This window comes from Vidua macroura, chromosome 1, assembly GCF_024509145.1.
Source record: "Vidua macroura isolate BioBank_ID:100142 chromosome 1, ASM2450914v1, whole genome shotgun sequence".
NCBI lineage: Eukaryota > Metazoa > Chordata > Aves > Passeriformes > Viduidae > Vidua > Vidua macroura.
Window position 1 is genome coordinate 35,397,230 of NC_071571.1, and position 24,652 is coordinate 35,421,881.

General features: G+C 39.6%; 1 protein-coding gene across 4 annotated transcripts in view; it reads left to right on the top strand.

Annotated features, from left to right (window-relative positions):
• GALNT15 (polypeptide N-acetylgalactosaminyltransferase 15) overlaps positions 1 to 23,782 on the top strand; it is a 30,498-nt gene extending 6,716 nt beyond the window's left edge. For 3 of the 4 annotated variants that reach the window (XM_053993266.1, XM_053993284.1, XM_053993291.1), the window contains 9 exons: positions 339 to 505; positions 1,214 to 1,418; positions 10,217 to 10,384; positions 10,998 to 11,115; positions 11,871 to 12,065; positions 16,831 to 16,962; positions 18,009 to 18,110; positions 18,885 to 19,022; positions 19,964 to 23,782. In XM_053993266.1, the coding sequence (XP_053849241.1) occupies positions 339 to 505; positions 1,214 to 1,418; positions 10,217 to 10,384; positions 10,998 to 11,115; positions 11,871 to 12,065; positions 16,831 to 16,962; positions 18,009 to 18,110; positions 18,885 to 19,022; positions 19,964 to 20,110 (1,372 nt within the window). In that variant the 3' untranslated portion in view covers positions 20,111 to 23,782. The remainder of the gene's footprint in view (positions 1 to 338; positions 506 to 1,213; positions 1,419 to 10,216; positions 10,385 to 10,997; positions 11,116 to 11,870; positions 12,066 to 16,830; positions 16,963 to 18,008; positions 18,111 to 18,884; positions 19,023 to 19,963) is intronic. The other variant, XM_053993274.1, reaches the window with a different exon arrangement.
• The last annotated feature ends 870 nt before the right edge of the window (positions 23,783 to 24,652 follow it).

A 24,652-nucleotide genomic window follows, 5' to 3' on the forward strand; every position in this document is an offset into this window, starting at 1 on the left:
CTCATTCTGCTCTAATTATCTTCACTTTTTCTTTATGTTTTCGACTGTTTCTGTTTGAGGTCTGGTTTTTGAGGCAGACAGAGCAGGAAAAAAACTATCCCAGAACATAGGAACACTTTCCTCTTTTTGTATTATAATTTTGATAGTGCCATTCCCATATTTTCACTTCATATTCCAGTTTTGGACACCTTAGTACTTCTTTTTCTTCGAAGTGAGTTGAGATCTTAAACTGCTCTCCACCCCTAAAGGTTTAGGTGCTGCTTGCAACTTTGCTCTGAGAAAAAAAAATAGCCATTTGTTCCAGTGTTTCCAGTGTCTTCCTCATTTCACCCATTCAGGTGCCTACAGCAAAAATATGACTCCAGTTTGCCTACTGCTAGTGTCATCATCTGTTTCCATGATGAAGCCTGGTCTACTCTGCTGAGAACTGTGCACAGCATTATGGATACAGCCCCAAAGGCCTTCCTCAAGGATATCATCCTAGTCGATGATCTCAGCCAGCAAGGTAGCTCCCATTTCTCTGTATGTGAGTTCTTTTTTCCAAAACTTTGGGGAAGAAATTGTCCTCCTCCAAGAAGTGTGAGAAGTAAGGAGAAGGCAAAGAGGACTCTCAGGAAGCGAGCTAAGCACAGCCCAGAGCCCAGGTTTCACTCTCCATCCCTACAATTTAGCATAGCCTTTCAACTTTGAAATATGTTTGTTTTTCCCCCACATCATTTACAACCACTATGAACTTTCTTACTTTAAAATAAGATCACAGTATGCAAATCTTAGGATTCCCACTGGACCACATCTGCTGTCATAATTTCCAGACTTGGATTTTGGCTGAAGCATAGAGTGGAAAAGTCCACATTGCTAAAGTAATCTAAAGTGCTTGGGAAAGCCAAACACCTGTAGTATCTCACTCTCATCTGTGTATTTTATGTGATGATGAGAGAATCCACCTTTTGCTGAAAACAGGAAAGGAGGCTATTAAGATTCCCACAGGAACAGCTTCATAACTTGTGAATCTCAGTTTCCATTAGTCTCCACTTCTCTTTGACATTATGGTGCTGTAGAAATATTTGAAACGTGTCCTGCTTGGCCATTTAAAACAAATGCCCCTGTAACATTTTACCAGCAAGAAGTAGCATCTCCTACTACCTTGTTTCTTTTCTATAACAGCTTGAATTAAAGCTAAAACATTTCAGTGACTGTTCTGTGTTTTTCACAGGGCCCCTGAAGTCAGCTCTGAGTGAATACATCTCTAAGCTGGATGGTGTGAAGCTCATCCGGAGCAACAAGAGGCTTGGAGTCATCCGAGGTCGGATGCTAGGAGCTGCACGGGCTACCGGGGATGTGCTCATCTTCATGGATTCCCACTGCGAGTGCCAGAAGGGCTGGCTGGAACCCCTCCTGGCCAGGCTCTCCAGCAGCCGGTAAATATCTCTGGGTATGCTAATTTTTGCTGAAAGGGACATGTTTGGAAAGTGTTGGGTAGTTTTTGTAATCCTCCCTTGGTTACCTTTTTGCTTCTGATCACACCTCTTTTATTTTCTACCTTATCAGCCTATGCATCACTCGGATATGTGGGAAGCAGGATAGGTCTCACAGCTGATAATCCTCACTTTATACCCAGTGTAAATTTCAGGATTTGTATCCAGTTAGAGCTTAGAAACTTTAGAAGGCTTCCTGGTGGTCTGAACTGAAAAAGGTTTCAGTCTCAACCTGTTTGTAAATCGGCAAACATCCACCAGAGAAGACTACTGCAAGACTCCATTGGTTTTACTTTTTAGCTGTCTCAGTGATGGCGCCAAGAATAAAATGCTTTGTCCTCCTGAGCCAGTTTGGCTGTGTACCAGCGTCACCTTTTGGCTGCCATTTCTCTTCCACGGAAAAAGCCCAGACTTCCAGGGCAATCTAGGCAGGTCCAGCTAATCACAGGTACTTTCACTGACCCCAAAGTAACAGAGTAGGGTAGAGATTCATATTTCTGAGTATTTCATGTTTAGGGTTGTTCTTAGGCCTGCTTTCTAATGTACAGCTGAGCTCATCTATGCAGTCCTTTGAAGACATTAAAACTACTGCAAATGTTTCTAGGCTTACACGTCAGTAAATCTTTTATTAAAGGAACTTTTTTCAAAGAAAAATTTGTACATTAACTTGTCACTTGCGAAAAAAAAAAATTGCTAGAGAGGGTAAAAAAAAAAACAACTTTAAAATCTTACTAGACTGTTAAATAGTTATGCTAAACACCTTCAAAGGCTGTTCCCAAGCACTGGAAGAAGCTGGTTTTATGGCTTATTATGTTTGCTTACAAGAGAATTAATGTAAGCTTTTAGAAATTATTACATCATTTGAGTGAAAAGATTAAGAATACTGAAAGCAAGAGTAATGCTGCCCTAGAATGTCCGGAATATTATTTTCAAAAAGGTTCTCCTTGGAAAAGCAGATTATTTTTTGTTTGCTGACAAATTAGATGGTTTTCTATTAATATACTTCATGATTCTTCTGCCTTGAACTATAGTCTACTTTTGATGTTCAAGCAAAACTACTGTGTGTATCAATTGGCCAGTCCTTATTCAAGGGTGTTGAAATTGCTGAAATTAAAAAGAGTTACAGAGTCTCAGAGGAGAGCTATAGTGAAGGGAAAATTACAACAGCAAGAGAGAAGTTAGGACCCCACAACCCCACAATGTCAAAAATTCACCGTCAAAAATTGTCCCTCCTGATGGAATGCAAAGTCTCCAAGTCTGCTATCGTTCAGAGATTCTGTAGCACTGTCACCAGGGAGAAGGGAATTCTCTTTCCTTATAGGGTCCATATGATCATTCATTACCCCAGAAGAGCAAAATTTAACAGTCAATTAAGTAATATCTAATTAGATTAATGAAGCAAAGGTGGAAAACCGATTGGATAATAGTATGGGTTAAGCCATCCCTTTTTGTGTGCTGTATCAGTCACTGCGTCTGACCCTGGAAGCTTTGTCACTGCTAGTGAGGAGAACCTGTGACATCCTCCACTGAGGAGGGAAGATAAGGTCTAAGGCACCTGGTAGTCACCTTCCCTTACTGTCCCTCTTTCTCCAGCTGAAAAATGGTGACAATTACACTGACCTGATAAGGAAATTAATTCATGACTTTTTGTAAATTGCTTGTAATGCTTGCACGGAGATCACCATGGAAATGTAAAACATTAGCATACTCAACTTGGCTTCATTTAGCACTTGAGGAGCTGTTAAATTCAATCATGTGCACTCCCTGAGACTACCCAAGTGAGGAAAGCACAGGAAGTTGAGAGTGACTGGTGAAATATCCATCTTTCCTCTTCTTAATGTACTGATCAAACTGTAACTCATGCATTTTGCTGGAGGGATAGAATGGGAAAACAGTCACCTGGAGTAAATGAGTTGTTTGCTGGCAAGGACCAATGCAGCCTTTCAAAGCTCAAACTTTTGCAGAAACTTAAGGGAGCTATAGAGTGGTTTTAACTTGAAAAATAGTGATTATGCCTAATTTTCTAGACTCCTGATCCAAGCGTGTCACTATTATTGTGATCTGTTTTAGAATGATGCTGAGAGATCCTTGCCCAGATTGAGATTTCACTGTGAGCTGAACATACTCACGAGAAGAGAGATACAGGTTTTAGAAGATTGTAGAATAAATATAAGAAAAAATATCCTGGTTTTACAGGTATAGAAATATTTATACAAAAATACTTGGCAGGTATTTGACTTGTTCTAGGTAATGACATTTCATCTCCCTACTTGATGGCTTTATTCACTAACCCAATCTAATTTATTTTTCTGAAAAAAAGTATTAAGTCATTCAAAAATCTTTGAATATACACTTTTGAGCACCTTGACTGGGACTAGTTCTGTGAACCATGGCTAATAAAATGACTGGGAAGCTGTGCATCAGCTTAATATATTGCCTAGAGAATGGTTCAGTGGTTGATTATTCAAGGATGAATACCATAGCTACCTGGACAATATTAGAAAACTACATGAGATACCCCATAGATGATTTCATTTTGACAATGGTTAGTGTTCCAGGCTAATTCCAGGTGAGTAGCATGGTGCATAACAATGCAGCTGTGCCATTATTACAGTCATCTTTGGAAAGGCTTGCCTTTTCCAGTAGACTGCAGAGCTGCTATTTTGTGTTCTGTCCAAAGGCAGAGAAAGGCAGAGGGAGCATATAATGAACAGTGCCACGAAGCCTTAAAAATATTGTTTCCTTGATCTAAAAGCAGTGGCCACCGTGCTGAAACAGGATAATTAAAAAAAAAAAAAAAAAAAATCCAAAATGTACTTCCTTAAAATACTTCAAGAAAGCAAAATGAACCTCGATGATATCCTTGACAAGGAACTCCACCTGTAAAAGAGGCCTGAGCACCATTGCTATGGATAGAGGGGTGGTTTGCAAAGGGGTAGCTGGACCTTAGGACCTTTTCCCTGCTCATTGCAAAGGCTGTTTCTCTCTGTGCTAGAGCACTGCCTATACCACAGCTCAAATATTAGATTAGGAAACAGAAGCCTGTTACATTATTTAAAAATGCTTATCTAGTTTCTAAAATTCAACGTGCCTTTACTTAGTACTATGATTCTAGGTTACTAATCTTTAATGAAAATGCTGATAAACAGAATAAGAAGTTAGCATAGCAGTGGAAAGGTGTGTCATCACCTGTGTGCTCCCATTGGGAATAAACAGAAGCCTCTCCTTGTAGACACAGGAATAGAAAAGAGTTCTGCTGTCCAGAAAATTTCTGTGTGGTTCTGGTTTTATGGTAATACACAAGAGATAAAGGAAATATTTTGCACTAAAAATGAACAGCTTCTTCATCTCTTTTTTATTCTGATTCCCCACTTTTCAGTGGCCCGTATCCCAGCTTTTTGAGCTACCAAATACATAAGCCATCTGTTTTCTAACTTCTCACAGGCTTGGGGAAGCATGACACTATCCATTCAGAGCCCACACAACCCTAGCATCTGAGCAAGCAATTCCATGTTGTTCTTCCTGTTTTGAAAGCTTTCCATACACTTCACATGTAAAAGCCTACTTCCTGGTTTTTCTGTGTTTGCTCAATCCTTTTTTTATCTCCCATTTGTCAATAACACTCATTTCAAATTCAGTGAATGTTCTGCATTTACATGGTAGGTTATGGGAAAATAAACTCTCTCTTTACAATCTTTCACAGTTGATCAGAATCAGAAGATGATGTATTTTAAAGAAATTGAGGTAGAGAAAATAAAGGCAAGAGTCTAAAGCCAAAGCCAAATATTACTGCGAAACACACGAGCAATAAAGACTTATGCGTAATACATGGCTCAGTTCCCTGACTGACCAGCGTTAAAAGGCTTTGGCTACATCTACAGATTTTGTTACTCTACATACAAATTTTAGTGTTTTAGCAAAAAAAAAGCGGGTTCAAAATTATTTTTTAATAAAGCATTCCCTTAGCACTGTGCTTTGCAGAGATTTGCTTAGTGCGTGAATAGTCTATCTGTAACTGCACAAAGGTCACAGGGAAGATGTTCCCCAGCCAGCTCACTCCCCGAGACCTGTGTGCAGTCACGAGAGCAGCCGCCCCCGGATCCTCACTGAGCTCCCCCGGGTGGCGGTGCGTGCAGGGGCTCGCAGCTCCCCGCAGCAGACGGCTGTGGCTGGGTAACACAGCAGCAGCACAGTATGAGAAACCAAGGCAAAGGAATACAGAGGGATCACCTGTTTGAGTTCTATGAAGTTTTATTTCCCTGTAGGATTCAGTAACAAATGACACTGAGGAAAAAAACCTGCTTTTAAGGAGAGGCGGGAATAAGGGGAGGACACAACCTTTTACCAATAGGAAGGCATTAGGGGAGGAGCGCAGGGTAAGGGCTATCCAATAGAAGCCAACAAGGGGAAGGAGAAAACCTTGCACTCCAATCTTGCTTTGAGGAAGGGATGAAGGACAGGGAACATTCCAGAAGGGAACAAAGGCGGTACAAGGAGACTGACAGGTAGATTGACATCCACTTGGCAGGAAAATCTTGGGGTAAACAACTCAGGACTGAACCATTAGAGAAGCCGAATGGGGTACATGGAATGAACCATTACAAACTTATAAGCAGGATTATTTAAAACCTGCTACAGAAGAACAAACTGCAAAACAACAGACTGCCACATCCATCCATTCAAGTAGACTGTTTCTATGCCCAAAATTAGTCTGGAGTTGGTCTGTAAGGCAGTATTTAAGTAATCCTTTATAACATTCCTTATTACTGCATTTTATCTTCTTATTAACCCTACCTAATTTCAAGTGGTATTTCTAAGACTTCAGTTAGCCAGCAAGGTGCTCTCAGTGGAAATGCAGCATTTTGTGGAACCAGCTTGGGTCTTCAGTTACTCACTGAAGTTTTGACTGCATGTGGAAACAGAGGGACTGCCTGGATTTCTTAGCTGTCTAATTTTTGCAAGCTGTGATGCACCCTGAAATAATTTCATGTTTGGTTTTTTGGGGTTTCTTTTTCTCCTTATTTAAAGGAGGATTTAAACAGATTAAAATCTATTCCCTTCCCAGCAAAACAAAGTATAAATCAATACCAAAGCACTTAAAAAAAAAAAAAATCCAAAACTTCAAAACTGATACATTAATTAAATCTTCCTTTCCCTGTGTTACTCAGTTTAAAATTAGAAAAGAACATAATGTCCATACTGACTGTAAAGGGTCATGGGAAGATATTTCATTTGCAATTGTATTTGGTAAAGAAATCCCAAACCAGGAAATTGTTCTTGTTTGGGTTGCTCTTTTTCATGGAATTGTGACCTTTTGTAATTTGTGTGAGTTCCAAGCATTTGAAATATTCACAGATTAGTCAAACAGTTCAAAGCCTTGCTGCTAGTTGTATTTGAATTTCCTGTTTTTCCCTTTCCTCAGATTCCAGAGTAAAATTAGCTGTAGTTTGTGTTTTATTTCAAAGTGCCGAGAAGCTGCTGTGTAAAAACAAGAATAGCTAAGAACATCTTCCAATTATCATCTACTGCAAATTTGCATTTAGAACTAGACAAATGTCAAACCATCATTGAATATGCAGAAAACAGCTATTTTTTAAAAATCATGCCAACAAAAAAATGGGTAAAGCACTGCTTGTTTAGGATTAAAATTGAATATTGACCAATTTTCACACAAGATAAAGTTACTAGATTTTTCTATTTCAGATCAGAAAGATACTCCCAATATTTAAAGAAGTTGTGTTTCTGTTGGTTTCAGCAGGGCTACATCATGACTATATTACACTTACACCAGGTGAAGGTCTAGAATTACTCTTACAAACATACTCTTGAAAATTGTTAATCTTGAAATTCTGAAAAAGCTACACGAGTAGTAGCTCTAAAACACAGTTATCAGTTTTTACTGTATAATTTTGTGGGAAAGGAGATCAGATTCTATTTTGTTCTGGTTTATCGTTGAATTTAGCCAGGATAGAACATGGCCTATTCCTGCGAGTTATTTTCAGCTGAAACACTGTAATTTTCCATGTCATAATTTGCAGATAGTTTGGACAATTGCTTGGTCACCAAACTATCAGAACCCATTATGTCCTTAATAGTATATTTCTTGAATTGAAATTTTGAAGAATCAATGCCCAATAACTAGAAATACTACTGTGGTGCCTACTCTTGTGAGCAACTGCACTCATGCCAGAAGCACCACTGGAGTTTGGAGCTTTATGGTAGCAACAAATTTAAAGTGGTTTAAAAAAAAAGACAGGTTTTAAATTGTTACAATGATACGAAAACATAGGATAGTTTGAGATGTTTGGATCATCTGATCCAGAATATATCTGAGTGTGTCTGTATTTGCATTGTTTCTATCTGAACCATCCAGGATCAGTTCATGTGGTCTAGTTTGCATGGTCAAGGTCTTTTGAGTAGTTTAGTCTACATTGCCTCTGGCTTCTACTCAAATACGCCCTCCTGATATTTCCCTTTTGAATTTGAAATCGTAAAATAAACTACCCTGGGGTCATTAATTCCTCAGTTCTGTCAGAATGAGAATGGATAAACCAGTAGCAATAGATAGTGTGGGTTTCAGCAAGCAGCAGCAAATTGAGGTGGGAACTATGCAGCTGCATCTACACTCCCAACCAGGCAGTTGTCAGAAATATTGGTACACGAGAATGCAGCAGGCTGTAGAAATTACTGTTACTTTTAATTTTTGACGTTTAGTCGTTTAAAATCTATTTAACTTGTCAGATGGATTTCCCCCAGCATATCAAAGAAAAGAAATGCCTGTTTGTGTGAGTCCAGTGGGACACTGCCTTTAGTAACTTTAGGAGCAGGTAGTTTGCTTTGCATGCTGTTAGTGGGTAAAGCTTCCAGTAGAAAGGGCTCTGCTGGCTTGAGTGCTGGGTGGTTTCTCCTGTCATGGATACAAAACAGGGACATTAGGAGAATCAGGGACGAATATCAGCTTTATTATTTTTACTATCACTTCTTTCCATTTCTTCTTGGGTCCTGGGGAAGGATGACAGGAACTCACTGCCGTGATGTAAATGCCTGCAAATGCTGCATATGACCATAAAATTTTCTCACCTATTTATAAATCAGATGCTTGTTTCTAAGAGTGCTTATTATTGCATATTATAAAGGATGGTTTTATACCTGGGCAGAGAAATAAAATCACTTTACTATTTTAAATCTACCTGGCTTAAGCTCATCATAGGACAGTCTGCTCTTACTAGGGAAAAAAAACTGTGTCATTTTAAATAAATCTTCTGCATCTTTGTGTTCTCAACTAGCAAGCAGTAGTGTTTTCTGTTTCTCTGTGAGCTTCTTAAATCCTCTACAGGAAATATCAACTGTGAAAAAACAAAGTTGGGCATTTCCCCCCACTCTGATACTGAAAAAACATTATTCTAGTGATTGTAGAGGCAGAGAAGATATTTCAAGGTTACATTAACATCACCCAGAGCTACAATCTTCCTTAGCTGATTCTGGCCTCTGCCATGGAAAACTACAAATGTCTCACTGCGCTGGAGACTTCTGAGATGTCCTTTCTTCACTGACAGTCTTATGTTTCAAGCAAATTTCTCTCCTTGTGATTTCTGACCAACATATACATCTTAAAAGAGGAGATAAAAAACATCTACATTTTGCCCCCAGATTGACCATTTCATTTTTCTCTCTCTGTTTTAACAGGAAGTTTTTTCCTAGGGAATAATTTCCTACATGGATATTCCTACTCTAGAACAATAATATTTTTTCCAGTGTACTTTAATCTCCCTTAAATATTACTGGTTTTTCTCCAGAAGAACTTTTGTCTATAGACCAGCCTTTGCACTGAGACCAGGGACTATCCTTTTAGCATAACAGAGAAGAAATGGATAATGTTATTCTTCAACACTTTTTCCCTGCAGTCCCTAATACAATTTCATTCATACTCTGAACATTTTCTAATGTGATATATCATTGACCTGAAAACAAGGAACACTGAAGGCTGTTCTGAACTACCAGTTAATTCCAAGATGATGTGCAAGTACACTGTGAAATACTGTGACTTCTTTGACGTAGGGAAATGTCTAGTACCTCTTCTCAGACTAATCCAAAATTAACTTAAGTTAGAAATAAATTCAAGGACTGCCACTTACAGTGTAATGGCTGTGTTCTTGCTCTTAAAAGTAGATTCCACCCTGTGACAGTGCATTTGCAAGATCATTCTAAGATAGCAACAAAATACAAACAGGCACTGGCTTATGAACTCAGTAATAAATATTTTTTCAAAACAACCAGCAGAACAAACTAAGGATAAGTGCACTCTTTATTGGCCTGATGTGACAAACTCATGAAGTGTGTGCAACCTTTACAGGAAAATCAAAGGATAGTAGAATGAGAGGCCAAAATTATCTTCTGCTATAAACTTTGCATGTATGCAGAACCTGTAGCATCAGAGGTTGGGGCTTCTGTGTGAAATAACTTTATAAGAATTCTGATGGTTTACTCCTAACAAAATTTTAGATAGTGTTAAATGACAATGCAAGGTACAGAGTATCAGTAAATTATTGATCTTTAGATTCCTCACTGTATGCTCAGTATTCCCATGCAATGAGCACCTGAGCTTCTGTCAGCAGGGAAACTAAGGGCACTCAGCATATAGAGGAGCGCTTGTGCTTGGCAGTGTCAAAGAGGAGAACTAACAGAGGAACTGACTTAATTTATGCTTTGGTTTTGGAAATAAATGGTATTGTCTTTTTCAGAAACAGTGTCGTCTCCCCTGTCATAGATGTCATTGACTGGAAGACCTTTCAGTACTATCACTCTGTGGGCTTGCATCGAGGTGTTTTTGATTGGAAATTAGATTTTCATTGGGAACCAGTGCCAGAACATGAAGAGAAGGTACGACAGTCTCCCATCAGCCCTATCAGGTAACAGTCCATCAGACAATGTGCCTTGCTCAGCTCAGCAGCAAAACTGTACAGTTTGGGTCATCTTGTGTCATCTTCCAGCTAACAAGAGAAAGGTGTGGTTACTTGCACATGCTCAGTTAATAATTCTTAAGGGATAGTTTTTTTTGTTTGTGCTGTTTGTTTTGGCCTTTAGTAATCATTCTAACTAGACTGCAGTCACACTTTCAATGTGACAAATACTTTTCACACATCGACACAACTAGAGTACAGCCTAACTAGACAAGGTGTGGAGGTTTGTAGGGAAAGCAAAAGACAGGTCATACAGAGTTAAAAGAGATGTCTTGGTCATGATCTGTTTATCTCTTGTTTTGAATGTACATGTGTGCAATGTTCCCCACTGTTCTGAGTCTTATTTGATAATTCAGCTCTTACCTCCCTTCCCCAAACAAATCCTAGAATTACACTCCAGTTGTCCTTTATTTTGGTTAGATAATCAGTTCATTCAAGGCTATATGGAGCAGTAATGAATCATTTTGTAATACTCTTTCTATGGAAATGTTGGAATTTTCACCCTCTGTGTAATTCCTTATCCATAAATCAAGTGTTCACTTCCAGACTGTTTTCTACACAGGAGTCCTGCAGTAGCTGGTGCAGTGGTGGCCATGGATCGACATTACTTCCAAAATTCTGGAGCTTATGATTCTGACATGACCATGTGGGGAGCAGAAAACCTGGAACTATCTATTAGGGTAAGGATCTTAATTAAAACATCAAACTATGATAACTTGCAATTTTAAGGAACTTGAGTGAAAAAGGAAGATATTTGTAAAAACAGTGCAGAACATGTTGGGTTACGGAGACTACAACCTTCCCTGCAGAAATCTATCCCCACACTCCACAGCCCGTCAGGACTATACAAGAACATGCAGCTGCTGTGAGTTAGAAGTATTATATCAGAAGAAGGAAGTTTTGCTGGCTATCACTGTCTGCCTGAGGCCTGAGTCACTGCTTTTGGCACCCTCTGAAAGCTGCCTCTTCTATTCTGGCATGTTAGCATGCACCAAAGGGAGAGTAGCTTTATTTCTTTGCCAGCCTGTAGTTTTAATAACAAATTGTTTATATTGAATCCTTTGCATTGATTTTTGCTGAATACAAAGAGTAACTGATATTGAAAACTAATGAAAATTGCAGGCACAAAGGGCATAGTGTTTTTATTGTCCCAAACAAGGAAAGGTGTGCACCCAGATCTCTCCACTACTTTGCACTATTTGTGCACAGAAAAATATAAAAGCATATAAATAGCCATACTGGGTCAAATCAGAAGTCTGAATGCCCAACATCTTCTCTGTGTCTGTGGGGAGCAATGTATGAAGAAGTATATAATAATGCTGCTGCTGTTTCCAGGATTTCCTGAAGCAGAGCCTAGAGTAAAGGAGCTTCTCCATTTCAGATAAAAGTAATCTACATAAGGTAAACTCTTTTTGTGCTTTCACCTGTGTTTCAGACCTGGCTCTGTGGTGGCTCTGTAGAAATTATCCCATGCTCCCGAGTTGGGCACGTCTATCGAAATCACTTCCCCCGTGCTTTCTCCTATGAAGACGCCATTGTGAGGAACAGAATCCGAATAGCAGAGACCTGGCTGGGCTCCTTTAAAGAGAACTTCTACAAGCATGACACAGTGGCTTACTTAATCAGCAAGGTAAAGACATCTGTAATGGTTTGTTTCAGAGGTTTGTGTTGAGATAGGTGAAGGGAGAGGAATAGGAGTGGGGGTGTCTGTATGCAGTCAGATGCAGGGGATAATATTTTTATTAAACCTTCCAGTGAAAGAGCTGTCAGATCAGGAAGGAGAGAGAGAAACTTGTGCCTAATTTCAGCCTTGTGCTGAAGTTATTAAACCTTGTGGAGTATAACCTTTCGCCAAATGACTCCCCAAAAAGCTGTGGTTCTTTTTTCACTGATAATACATGGAAGGTTGTGATGCATCTGAAGTGGAAGCCTGCACCCCTGTGTGCTCAAAGGACTGTCCTAGAGAGTTCATTCTCAGTTACTGGTTTTCCTCATATGGTTCCTAAGGATATTCAGTATTATTCACAGGCGAGTGGCAAATTATAGGGAACATATTTGAGTGGTCTAGTGACAAAAAAGGTGGGTTTTTTTTTCCCTGAACTGACATATCCAGAAGTAACTGAACTGAGAAAGTTAGATCTCAACACACCACTATTTACAAGTTATATTTTCAGTAGAAGCATGGCGCAGACATCTGACTGGTCATTCTTCCAGGAATTTGGATTCCCAGCAGCCTGGAAGTTAGGACAGGCTTTCAGGCAGATGTGTGGTGTAGCCCTGGCATGCAGCTACACTTGAACCATCTTGCAGGTTACACACCATCCAATAACTACAGAATGGCCACACCTGCTTTTTAAGTACAGTCTCCATGGCAGATCAGGGGTGGTCAAGGAACTGTATATCCCTAGTATTACAAACAAGTGGATGTTTCCTTACTGGGAGTCTTGCAGCTGTGGGGAATGTTGTTGGTGAATTAATGTTGTTAATGTTAATGTTGCTGTAGTTCTCAGGAATTTTCTGGCTCCGGTACCTTTTCTTCTAATCATATTCTTTCTACAAGGCAGTGGACTAACTTGTGAGCAGTTTTGAATGAAAATGTATCATTTATCTTCCTGTTCATTTAACAATGCCATGCTTTTAAGGAGAAAAACATTCACTGGAAGCATTTAGGCAGAGCATGGATAGGTGCTGTGCAGTTTCCCATTTGTATTTGCTCCTGCATTTCACAGAATCATAGAATCAGAGAATAGTTTGGGTTGGAAGGGACCTTAAAGATCATCACATTCCAACTCCCCTGCCATGTGCAAGAATGCCATTCACTAGATCAGGCTGCTCAGGGCCCCATCCAGCCTGGCCTTGAGCAGGGATGAGGCCTCAGGGATGATGCCTCATCCCCTTCCAAGGATGAGGCATCTGCAGCTTCTCTGGGCAACCTGTGCCAATGCCTCACCACCCTCTGAGTAAAGGATTTCTTCCCAATAACTAATCTAGACTTGCTCTAGATTTGAGTTTAAAACTACTGCTCATTTTGTAAGTACCCTTTAGGTACTGGGAGGCTGCTCTAAATTCTACCTGAAGCCTTCACTTCTATCCAGTTTCATCAAGTGATCCCCCACTTGCTCTTCCCTTATAGGGTGAGGGACTTCCTTCCCCTTCTCCACTCACTCAGAGGATCAGGGTCTTGAGAGAATGGAGAGCCTGATTGCCAGCAAAGACTGAGGAATACCACTCAGCTTTCTCCATATCAGTCGCCACCAGTTCACTCTTCTTGGTTTTCAGTGGGGAGGGGGGTTACACTCTCGTTGTCCTTTCTTTTCTGACCTATGCATTTATAGAGTCCCTTCTTGTGATTCTTTCTGTCCCTTGCCAAGTCTTGTTCCAGCTTTGCCTTGGCTTTCCTGACCCCCACCCCTACACATTCAAACCATATCCCTGTACTTTCCTCAGGTCACCTGTCCCCGCTTTCACTGTCTGTGCATTTCTTTGTTACTCCTCTGTTTGAGGAGCAGATCCTTGCTCAGTCATGCCAGTTTCTGGCCTGCCTTGCTCAATTTCCTACACACTGGGATAGAGAGAGCTCTTGCGCTGTAGGAAAAGTGGCTTTAAAGAGCTGCCAGCTCTGGTGAGCACCTCTGCCCTTAAGGACAGTTTCCTTAAACAGCTGAAAGTTTGCTCTTGCAAAGTTCAGGGTCTTGACTTTGCTCCTCATCAGGCTCACACTCCTTGAGATCACAAACTCAAGGGCTTGGTTGCTACAGCCCAGGATGCCACCAATCCTGATGGCTTTCATGAGCTCATCAGCATTGGTGAGCACCACTGGCTCCAGCAATACTTGTCCTGCATGCCTCAGTTATTCAGGGCTGGCCATCACCCAAGAAAGCCAGATCCAGTGGGAGCTGCATTATAGTGGGGAGAGGAACAGGACTGTATATCAATGTGACTTCTCTCTTGTCACCTAGTCTGATGTCCTTATGCTCCACCAGTGGATCTGCCTCTCCAGTCAGCCTACTAATTGTAGAGTCTGGAACTATTGTCTTTCCCTTTTTACTCTTATTTTCACATCTTTTTAGAAGATCCTTCCTCCTTGACTGTGTTGCAGGTTTGAATTCCACTGGCCCGAAGCTTTTCAATTGACTCACAAAGGTTTACAGCCACTAGACCAAGCCTTTTAAAATGGTCAGTGAGGTCTTTAAATCATTTAACAATTCCCTGAAGGCTTTTCTTGTCAGCTCAGAAGCAATTTTCTCTACTAAAAAACTACAGTCACCAATGATACAGCTAGCTGTAAGCAGCATGACCTTTTGCCTGAGTTTATTCTAGCCAGAATACTTTTACTACTTCTGAGTATGATGTTCTCTCAAATGATCAATTTTATGATCTCTGTGTGCAGCATACCGTAACATAAATGGCCCTTTTTGTGTGTTCCTTCTTTCACAGCCGATGTTTTCAGCCTGTCAGTGCACTGGGATGTTATTCAAAAGGCACAAGCAAGCAAGGACATTATTGCCACTCAGCGGCAAAGAGCCCTGAGGGCATTTATTGCGCTGAGAGGGTGAGCAGAGCCACCTATGGGCCGCTATAGAATTCTCCGTGAGTCTTCACCCACCACCATTGTTCACTGCAGAAAACAACCAGTGACCCCCATTTAGGTGGCTTTATAACTCTTCTTGGTTTATGGTCTGAATCACATTTTGCACAAAATGCCTGTGGTGCGAGCATTAAACAGATGAATTAGGCTCTTCCCAGCTCTTTACTACTTCAGCCTACTTTTTCTACTACTTTTGCTCCTTTTTCTTGTGTGGTTTGCATATTTAATTTACAAGTACAGTGTGTTTTCAGATTGGTTTACAGGGACAATGACTTTCTTTATGTTATTTACATCATTTATTCAGCATCAAATGCAGACTGTAACTAGTAAGATAGAATGAGATTTACTGCCACTGCCTTCCTCAGCCAAGGCAAAGTCTCATAAGAAACATTTTTTAGGGGAAGCATTTTACTTCTCTCTCTCTCCCTTTTCCAAGAAAACCTCTAGAGGACAGGTTTGTATGATGCAGAATTGCTAAACTTTGTTGTTCTGCTTATTGAATCTAAGACTGACACTGAAGTATGAGGTTCTCTTTAACATATTGCAACTGTTGAGCTTTGCCTGTGGAGTTTACAAAGGTTGGCAAACAGTGCCATATGGAAGGATTGATCCCTGCCTTTAGAGACTAACACCTCACCTTGAATCACCAAGGCCCTTCATTTGTCAGTGTTTTCCATGCTACAAAGTCCTTTTCTTTCTTTTTTATGGATACAGAGAAATAGCTGGTCTGGGAAAAAGTTATTTACTGGCAACTCTCTGCTTATGTTGCCAATTTTAATTTTTGTCAAAGAAATGCAGACCAGTTTCCTGGAATCCCATCCCAAACTGGATTTTTTAAAAAGTAGAAACATGAAGAGGGGAGATCTACTGCTGGCAAGAAAGAGGAGAGAAACTTTTAAGAGTTGTTAGATGTTTTTAATATTTGGGCACTGAGATATTTAGAAAAGCTTTTGTGTGGTTTTGAAACTGAAGAATTAGACACATAAGTGCTTAGAGGTTTTGAGAACCCTGTTAGTCATCTTTAGTGCTAAATACCCTCAAATATTCAGCCTGTCAGTCCTTTGCAGTACAGATGTCTGTAGCTGCGCCAAGGGTTGAAGGCAATTGTCTTTTTTCATAAGAGTTGCTACCAGGAAAGTTGAGAGCTGATTTTGTGTCTTTATAATTCAAGAAAATGGAGATATCATAGAAAAGGTTTTATGTATTATAGCTGTAGAACACCTTTGTTCATTAGATTTAGTAACTGTCAGATAATAGATAGCTAATAGGTGATAGACTATATTTTGGGTTAAAGTCTGTCATCACTTATTCCCTCTGATCATAGAGGACTGACAGTAACTGGGTAATTTGGGCTGTTAAAGGCCAGGAAATTGAGTTTTTATCAGCGGGAAAAATTCTATATTAAATGGTAATCTAATACAATCCCACTGAATTTCAGTGCAACAACTATCAAACTTGGTCCTGACTTTTTAAAATATAAATATGATAAAGACTGACTTATCTTGCAGTATAATAATAATAATTTTTAGATGACATACTTATTTTCACAATGTATGCTACTTCCAAAACACTTCTGTCACAATGCCAGACTGTGGCTGTTTTAGCACAAAGTTTGAGAAGGGCTGTAGCTGAATCTCCCCCTTTGCATATATCATAAGAGATACATATAAATATCTGTAACATTCAGGATAGAAAAGGGGGTAGAAATAATTCCTGTTTCATTTCATTCATCTCCAATAATTCATTTCCACTCCTAGCATCTCTAACACAAATACACCAGCAACCTTGTTGCCCTTTCTCCATAAAGGCAGAGAAGCCAGACTGCAGCGAGCGCCTTCAGCTACAGAAGAGACTGGGCTGTAGAAATTTCCAGTGGTTTCTATCAAATGTGTACCCTGAACTTTCCCAAACTGAAGACACACCAAGATTCTCTGGCAAGGTAAGAGAAAACACACTATAAAGAATGATATTTTTTTTTTTGCATTGTTCAAAGACTCCAGTGTCATTTCCATGTCCTGAGTACTTGGTCCAAACAGGCAATGCAACCAGGGTGGGAGGAGAAAGAAAAAGACAAAGAGCTGGCCCAAATTCTCACATAAATGTTGAAAACCAGCCAGGAACTGAACCCAGAGTGTCTGACTCAGTTCAGTGTCACAGCTCAGAGGATCCTAACCTTAGGTTCTTCAGGTGCCATTAATAAAGGAAAAGAACTGTGTTGCCTCATTCAGATGGCAGAAGTGACAGCAGCCAAGATATCTCTGTGCTGACCCATGTGCACAAAGAGAATAAAAAGCATTTCTTCAGTCCTGCACTTCCCAAAGGACAAAAGTGATAGCAATAGCAGTTCCCTGGCTGACTGTGTACAGGACAGGGAATGTCTGGTGGTTCTTTTTTAAACACATAGTTGATAATTATAATTCATTAAATATTAATTTATTCCCAGCAGCCTTACTGGAAGGAAGTTTCCCCCAACAAGGCAAAAAGGTCTACTAATTAATTCACACTCAGCTATCTTTAGCCAGATTTTACTGTGTCCTTTTACTATTTTATGTGCTCTTTATTTTCACAGTTAGCTTGAGAAAAGTGTAACAACTGAGTGTGGATCACAAGAATTGCCATGTTTCTTTTGTTCAGGAATTTCTAGTGTTTTTTCTGACTACAGTGTCCCGTTGAAGTGCAATTTTCCACTAGCATAAGCATTTTGATACCTTTCTTTTAATTATCAAAATAGTTAAACCCAGAAGTGGATCTCTCTAATTTAAGCAAAACTCACTGGGTAACACTGACCCTTGGTGAAACTCTGCCTTTTATATCACATTAGTTTGCAAAATCAATATACAAGATCAAGTCTGAAAGAAAATAAATAGTGCCTGATTTATGAACAAAATCATGTATCATAAAGGGATACAATCACAAAATGTTAGCTGAAGGATATTTTGTTTGTATCCAACTGTGATTTATTTCAGTATAAACTTTTACTTGCAGCTTTACAATACTGGTGTTGGCTTCTGTGCAGATTACAGGCCTGGAAGAGCTACTGCAGAAGGGTCTATTGAACTCTCCCCTTGCAGTGACAGTCTCACCCAGGTAATGTATACTTTGAGTATATAGGCACTGTGTCAGATCTAGGGAGCCATGCAGAAGACAGGCATCCCAACATATAAGTGGCTGGGTTGACACTAGTGGAAATACTGGCATGTTCAAAATTAGCATGTGCTAAGGCAACAATGCCCACTCTTCCACAGCTAAGTGCCACTCAAAAAATGCCAAAGTCCCATGTGTCATTGAGTCAGATGCCCACACTTTGCTCCAGAAGACAAAATTAAGGGCTTATTTGTTTAGTATATTTGGTAGTGTCTGTGGAACAGAAAGCTTGTGAGTAAAAAATACATAACAGTTCCAGAACATGGGGGGGGAGGAGGGGGTTGCCCATTAATGACTAAATCTGAAGATTAATGCCTAAACTGCAGTCTAAGGCAGGAGGTAAATTCATTTAGACTCCCTAGCTGGTATCAGTCTAGCTCAGGGTGAGCTGCAGGTACATTTCAAACTGTAGCATGTGAAGACACAGTCAGAAACACCCTTCTGTTCAAATATTTATGAAACTGGAAAATTTTGTGATAGGGTGGGTTTATGTTACACATAGTCATGGTTCACAAAGCCTTTCCTTAGGTAAATAGTTATGCCAGAATTAGCTAGCAGGGGGAACTGCTTTGAAGGGTCAAGGCTGTTGGGTCTCTGTCACTCATGTTTGGGTTGTGTCTTAACAAACATGTACAGGAAATTGTCTTTAGAATTAGCATTTAAAAATGAACTGGGATGTCCATCCATCATTGTTCAAACAAACCCTTCCTTTCCCAGCACTTTGAATATAACATGAAGGAAATCTTGCTTGGTTCTGCTCCGCTGCTTTGCTTTGATGTCAGACATGGGAAGATTGTCCCCCAAAACTGTACAAAGGAGACAGATAACAGCAACCAGCACTGGGATGTCCAGGAGGTCAGTAGTGGCTCTGCCACAGGGGAAAGGCAGCTGATGGTGACTGTGGAATCACTGGGTGATTTCAGGATTTGTGTGTGAAGAAGAGATGAGGTACCTGAAGGGCAAATTTCACTTATGTACCTTTTTAACCCAGAAAAATTAGGATGTCTTTTGCCCACTAACACTGGCTATGTAAAAAGCTTTTGGTTTAGAAATACGAACTACAGAAATCCTACCTAAAATCCTATGTCTTTGTTTTACCTGTTTGTCTTACTGGCCTTTTTGGAATAGAATCAGAATCAGTGGTTGTAAAAATAAGAGCAGGGCAAATCCTTTCCCATTTCCTTCAGATTGAGGGAGAGTTTGGAAATCCTGACCCCTCCCTCATGAGAGCCCTTTTTGGAGCTTTCAGTGGGAAACATTAAATTTTCTCCTGCATTGTAAGAGAAGACCAAACTTCCTGTTAGAGGAATTCACTGCTTTTCAGTGAACTTTACCCAGCAGAGCAGGAACTCCTCAACAAGACTGAAAAATGTCATGCTCTGGGACAGCCTGGGAAAATAGCAATTACTGTAGTTGTAGGGATGCAGCAATCCTCTAGAACAGTCCTACTATAACTTTGTTTGATTCCTAAGACAAGTACTGGCCCTTATGAAATGTTGTGGTCTGTAGTAGTGAGGTGGTGCTGATGACAACCTGAAGTCATAGGAAAAATGGTGGTGGAAAAGAACTCTGCACCTACCACTTGTGTTAGCTTCAAAAGGAGCTACAAATATTCACCATGCTCTGGGCAGAAAGCTAAATTCATTCATTGTGTTTGGAGCATTGCTTAAAAAAATTTGAACAACCAGTTATTACTGGTGATATATTGTATATAAATTTTCTGAAACATGGCCTAGCTTTTACTGGAAATCCCTTACTTTTAATTTGTTCTTTCTTTCCCTTCTCTCATCTTGTAGAATGGAATGATTGTCCATGTCCTTTCTGGCAAATGCATAGAGGCAGCAAAGAGTGAAGATGAGAAGGACTTGTTTCTGTGTGCGTGTAACAAGAACGCAAATCAGGTGTGGCAATTTGAACGTTCCCATGGGCTACGTCAGAGGTGACTGGCAAGTCTCTACAGAACTCAAGTCTCCAAAGTTTAACATTTCTTCTGCTTGGGATTTAAGATGCATTTCCTGCAACGACAGCAAGATGTTTATGTTTGCTGTAGCATGCAGGGAAGTCAGGAATGTCTCTTGTTTAAAAGCCTGGCTTCTGGTTAATCCAGCTCTAGCTAAAATTTCTATTTATTCTGCGAAGCAGGGAATAGAGAGATTGTGAGAATCAATAAATTCTCAACTCTGCTATTGCAGAAGACATTTAGGTTTGCCCTTTGATGGAAACATGGAAAATTGGCTGCCAGACAGCTTGTCTTCAGTATACGCTATGACTTCTGAGGATACAGGAAAAGAAGTGAGATTTTTGAAACTGTAAGAAGAAGCCAGCTAAACCAGGTCAGGAGTTTAGCCTTGTTTTACAATGCCCTCGACTCATATAAAACAAAGTAGGTTTTGTATGTATAAAAGTAATAGATGTTTCCACATGTAATGGCAAAAAAAAAATTGTTTTGCAGTTAACCTGAGCCAAATTTCTACTCTCTGTGAGATTACACAGAGCATAAATTAACACTTAATTAGGCATTTATTGCTCTAATTGACTTGGACTACTGACAGTCCTCAGTATTTGGCACACCCTTCCTTAAATCCTTGTCCACAGTCTAATTTGGATGGGAGAATGAGACTGAAATATTAACAACTTTTTAATGTTGTTTTTAAATTATATTTAAGGACAACTCCTCAGGAAACTTTTGTGGTAGTAAGGAGGGTAACAGCTTCTCTGCTTATTTGGGAAGAGAAAGAATTGGCGGCATCCATTTGCTCTTGTAAAGCCATGGGATGAGCTTACTATTATTATTATTATTGTTGTTATTATTACTATTATTACAGTAACAAAAGTGCTGGCTGAAAACAGCAAGTGAAGGGGAACAGCCAGTTTCAGCAGTGGCTACCTAGGAAGAAAATACTGGTTTGCTTCCATTTGCTTGCAGCCTGAGTTAAGTCTTTCAAGCTATCAGTTTTAGCCAAGAAGATTGTGTAGATTCTTGCTGTCGTGGGTCTTCAAGATGATCCTGAAAAGACCACATTTTCTAAAGAAGCTTTTTCTGTAGAGCCTGCATTGCTGCTGACCTGCTGTCTTTCAAAGGAGTGAATGAGAGATGAGGTTAAATAACAAGAATGGTCTCACACAGTATGAACTTAGCCAAGCAAACTGCCACCTCAGTATCTCATTAGGCTACTTTCCTTTTTGAAGATAAAGTCAATGATGACACTTCCCAAGAGCCTGCAAAGAGAGAAGAACAAAGATTTGGGAGTCTTCCCACATCAACACATCTGATTTATAGTATAAGTCAATCATAATCCTATGTACATATTAAAGGGGAAGGGTATCATTAATGAAATTCACTTAGGTTTTGAATTATTTTCAAGAGACAGAAAATTGCGTGGTTTTTTTTTTTATGTACAGCACATTGTTTAAACTTTAGAGAAAGGAAGGAGTAACAGATTATTCTGCTTAGAGCCTTCCAGTTACCTGCTCTCCGTAAATCACAATAAATTGGTATCAAGCATATAAAATTGGTTACCACAGAGGACATGAAGAGTGTTCTCTGTTGTGTTGTCCAAAACATCTCCCAGTGTCTAACTCTCTGCTTTGAGTGCTAAAGATTCCACACTGTGTTAAGGCATCACTCCAATCATCTTGATTACCACTTATGCTTTCTTTGATAGCATCAGAATCTATTACTATTTCTGCTGTGTCATGTAAAATTTCCTGCGACATTCTGGAAAATGCTTTAATTTTCAGCTAAGATGATGATAGCAACCTCTTCCAGAACACCAAGTGATACCTGACCATTGCCCAAATCTAGGGTGAGAAAAGAGAATTTTTAAAATTGCATAAAAGCTGAAGTAAAATGCTGTTTTAATGACATGTGATGCCTTTATTTTAAATTATGACTATGCCAGGTTTTTAAATTATGTGTTATTTATTATATTTTGGACACTACACGGGGAATATAATTCCTTCAGAATTTAGGTAAATGTTAAAAAAATGTGTATACAAATATGGTAATTGACCACAAGTGATATTTATCACAAAGAAGAATGAAAATATTTTTGGTTTAGAGAGGAAATGTTTGGAATTTCAGAGACATGGACATCTTCATTTATACTACTTTTTAACATAGTGATAAAAACCTAGAAAATAAGGTTTGCTGTATATATATGTACCATATAAAAATATGTTACCTAATACCTCTTTGCACAATAAAATGAAAATCTATAGTGCAGTGCCATTTAGAAAATAATTGTTAATGCACTTGTTTTACTTAGTAACAGAGTAAATGTATGTTTGGTTTCCAAGGGAACTAAATTCCAGAGCATGGGCCAGAAGGGAACGTGGATTGTGGAGCACACTTCCCTCTAATATAAACAAAACTTAGTACACACAAATTAAAAAAAAACAAAGGGAAAGCATCTATCCCTGTTTTTCCTATTTTCTTTCCTATATGGCTTTTAAATGGATTGGTTAGTTGTACCAGTACTGTTTCCTCATTGTGGTCATTTAGACTTTGCCCCTGTGGTTACATCTACGAGCTAAATTCTTCTCCTTATGGGACTTATGGGCTCAATAAAGAGTGGTGGCTAGCATGCTGGTATGTTTTCCTCATTTTTACCCATCTTCCATTCAATACTAGCACACAATGATGCTTTGAGCACCACAAAACATAGAATTACTTTCAGTTCTCTATTTAGACATGGTCAACATTTCAGGTTCCACTAATTCCCATGACAGGAGAGACATGTAAGGACAAAATGTTTCAGGGAAGAATGAAGCAGTTTAAACTTTGAAGACCTCCAAAGCAGAGCCTCAGGCAAGAGCAAAGGAATTCCAGCCTAACACAAATAAATACCTTATAGTGTAACTCCACCTGTTTCTTTGAATTTTGCAACCCAGGCACAGTGCTTTGAGCCAAACCCACCCATGAAACTGAGCTAAAAGGTCAGATTCAAGAACAGGTCACCTTTTGGTTGACAGCACTTACTAAACAGCCTAGTTTATTCCTCTCCCAGCTCATGGAAAACGGAAGAAAATAAAGACTTGAAATACTATTCAGAGTACTTTTAAACCAAGCCCCAGCTGATGCAGTTGGTGTTGGCCGTAGGCTGGGGTTTGTCCTGTTAGGTGAGGTGCCATCACTGGCACAGAGAAGCAATGGCAGCATTCCTCTCCATGTGTTAAGCTGAAGTCTAAACGGGGACAGAAGGTTTACCAACCTTCATGCTAAATCCTGTGGCACAGAAATGTTGAGGGTATCTCTCAGTCCATGTGTAAGTGCCTCCAGGTCCTGCCTTGAAGATGTTCATTGAGCTGTAATACTTTCTGCTGATTGAAATGCAATAGCTTCCATTTCTGATATCCCCAGGAAAGAATGGAACTATGTTCAGGCATCCTAGACAAGAACAGTAACATCCCAGGTTTCCCTAACAGCTGGAAGGTGACATGTGAGTGACAGCTTTCAGATTCTGACTTTTTATCTCATTTTGTCTCAAGCAGTTTGATTCAAACTGCAAACATATTGGAAGAAAGTAATAAAGGAGTGTTTTGCAAATACATAACATGCTTTTAAGCTATGCAAACTGCATGTGTCTGCCCTGAATAAAGTGTAGCAGTGCACAGAGAAACATATTTTTATTTCCTTCATTGTGTTATGATTTGTTAATGCCTTGTTTTCCTCATGCTGCAGCAGAGCTGGTCTGCAAAAAACACAGTCAGAAAGCATCCAGTGGCAATACCCTCATTCAGCCATCACCTGATAGTCTTACAAAAATGTACATCTTGTCAGGACTTGTCGGCATCTTTTATTTTGCAGACCTCTGCCATAATTTCCATTGGTTTCATTGGAAAGGTCTGAATGAGAACTCCAAACACAGAGTCTCTGGAAAGTGTGAACTCCAGCACACTCTTCAGGCAGCTCACAGCTGCTTATTCACCAGGTGCTTTGGAAGGATATTTTGGAAAAACAATCTGGCTACATGACTTGAGATAGCACCCATAGTGGTTTTGCTATCTTTCTAGCTGCTAATTTTTAATTTTATTTTTTTTTAATTAGCTATCACTCTTGGGGATGATTATGCTTTAGACACGTGGAACAGGATGTACCTCTGTTAACTGGGGCCACCTGAACAGTAGTCACAACTAAGGCAGTTGTCTAAGTTTCTTCTACTGGTGAGCAGAGTACATTTGCAGAGGTAATCAATGGCAAGTATTTAACCAATATGGGTAAATCACTATCTAGAAATGCTTGCTTTCTCTAATGATTAGAGAGGGTTTCTTGATAATTAATTTAGATGTCATGTATAAATTTTAAACTGGAGTTAAGTGGAAGGAAAACAATCCCAAAGAGAACCCAGGCTAAAATCCCTTCCAGGAGCCCAACCCTGGTGCCCAGCTCTTCCAAGATTCCCCCAAGATCTGGCTTGATGATCACATCAAGAAATGACAGAGATGACACAAGAACACAGAGGCACAGAGATGACAGCCAAGAA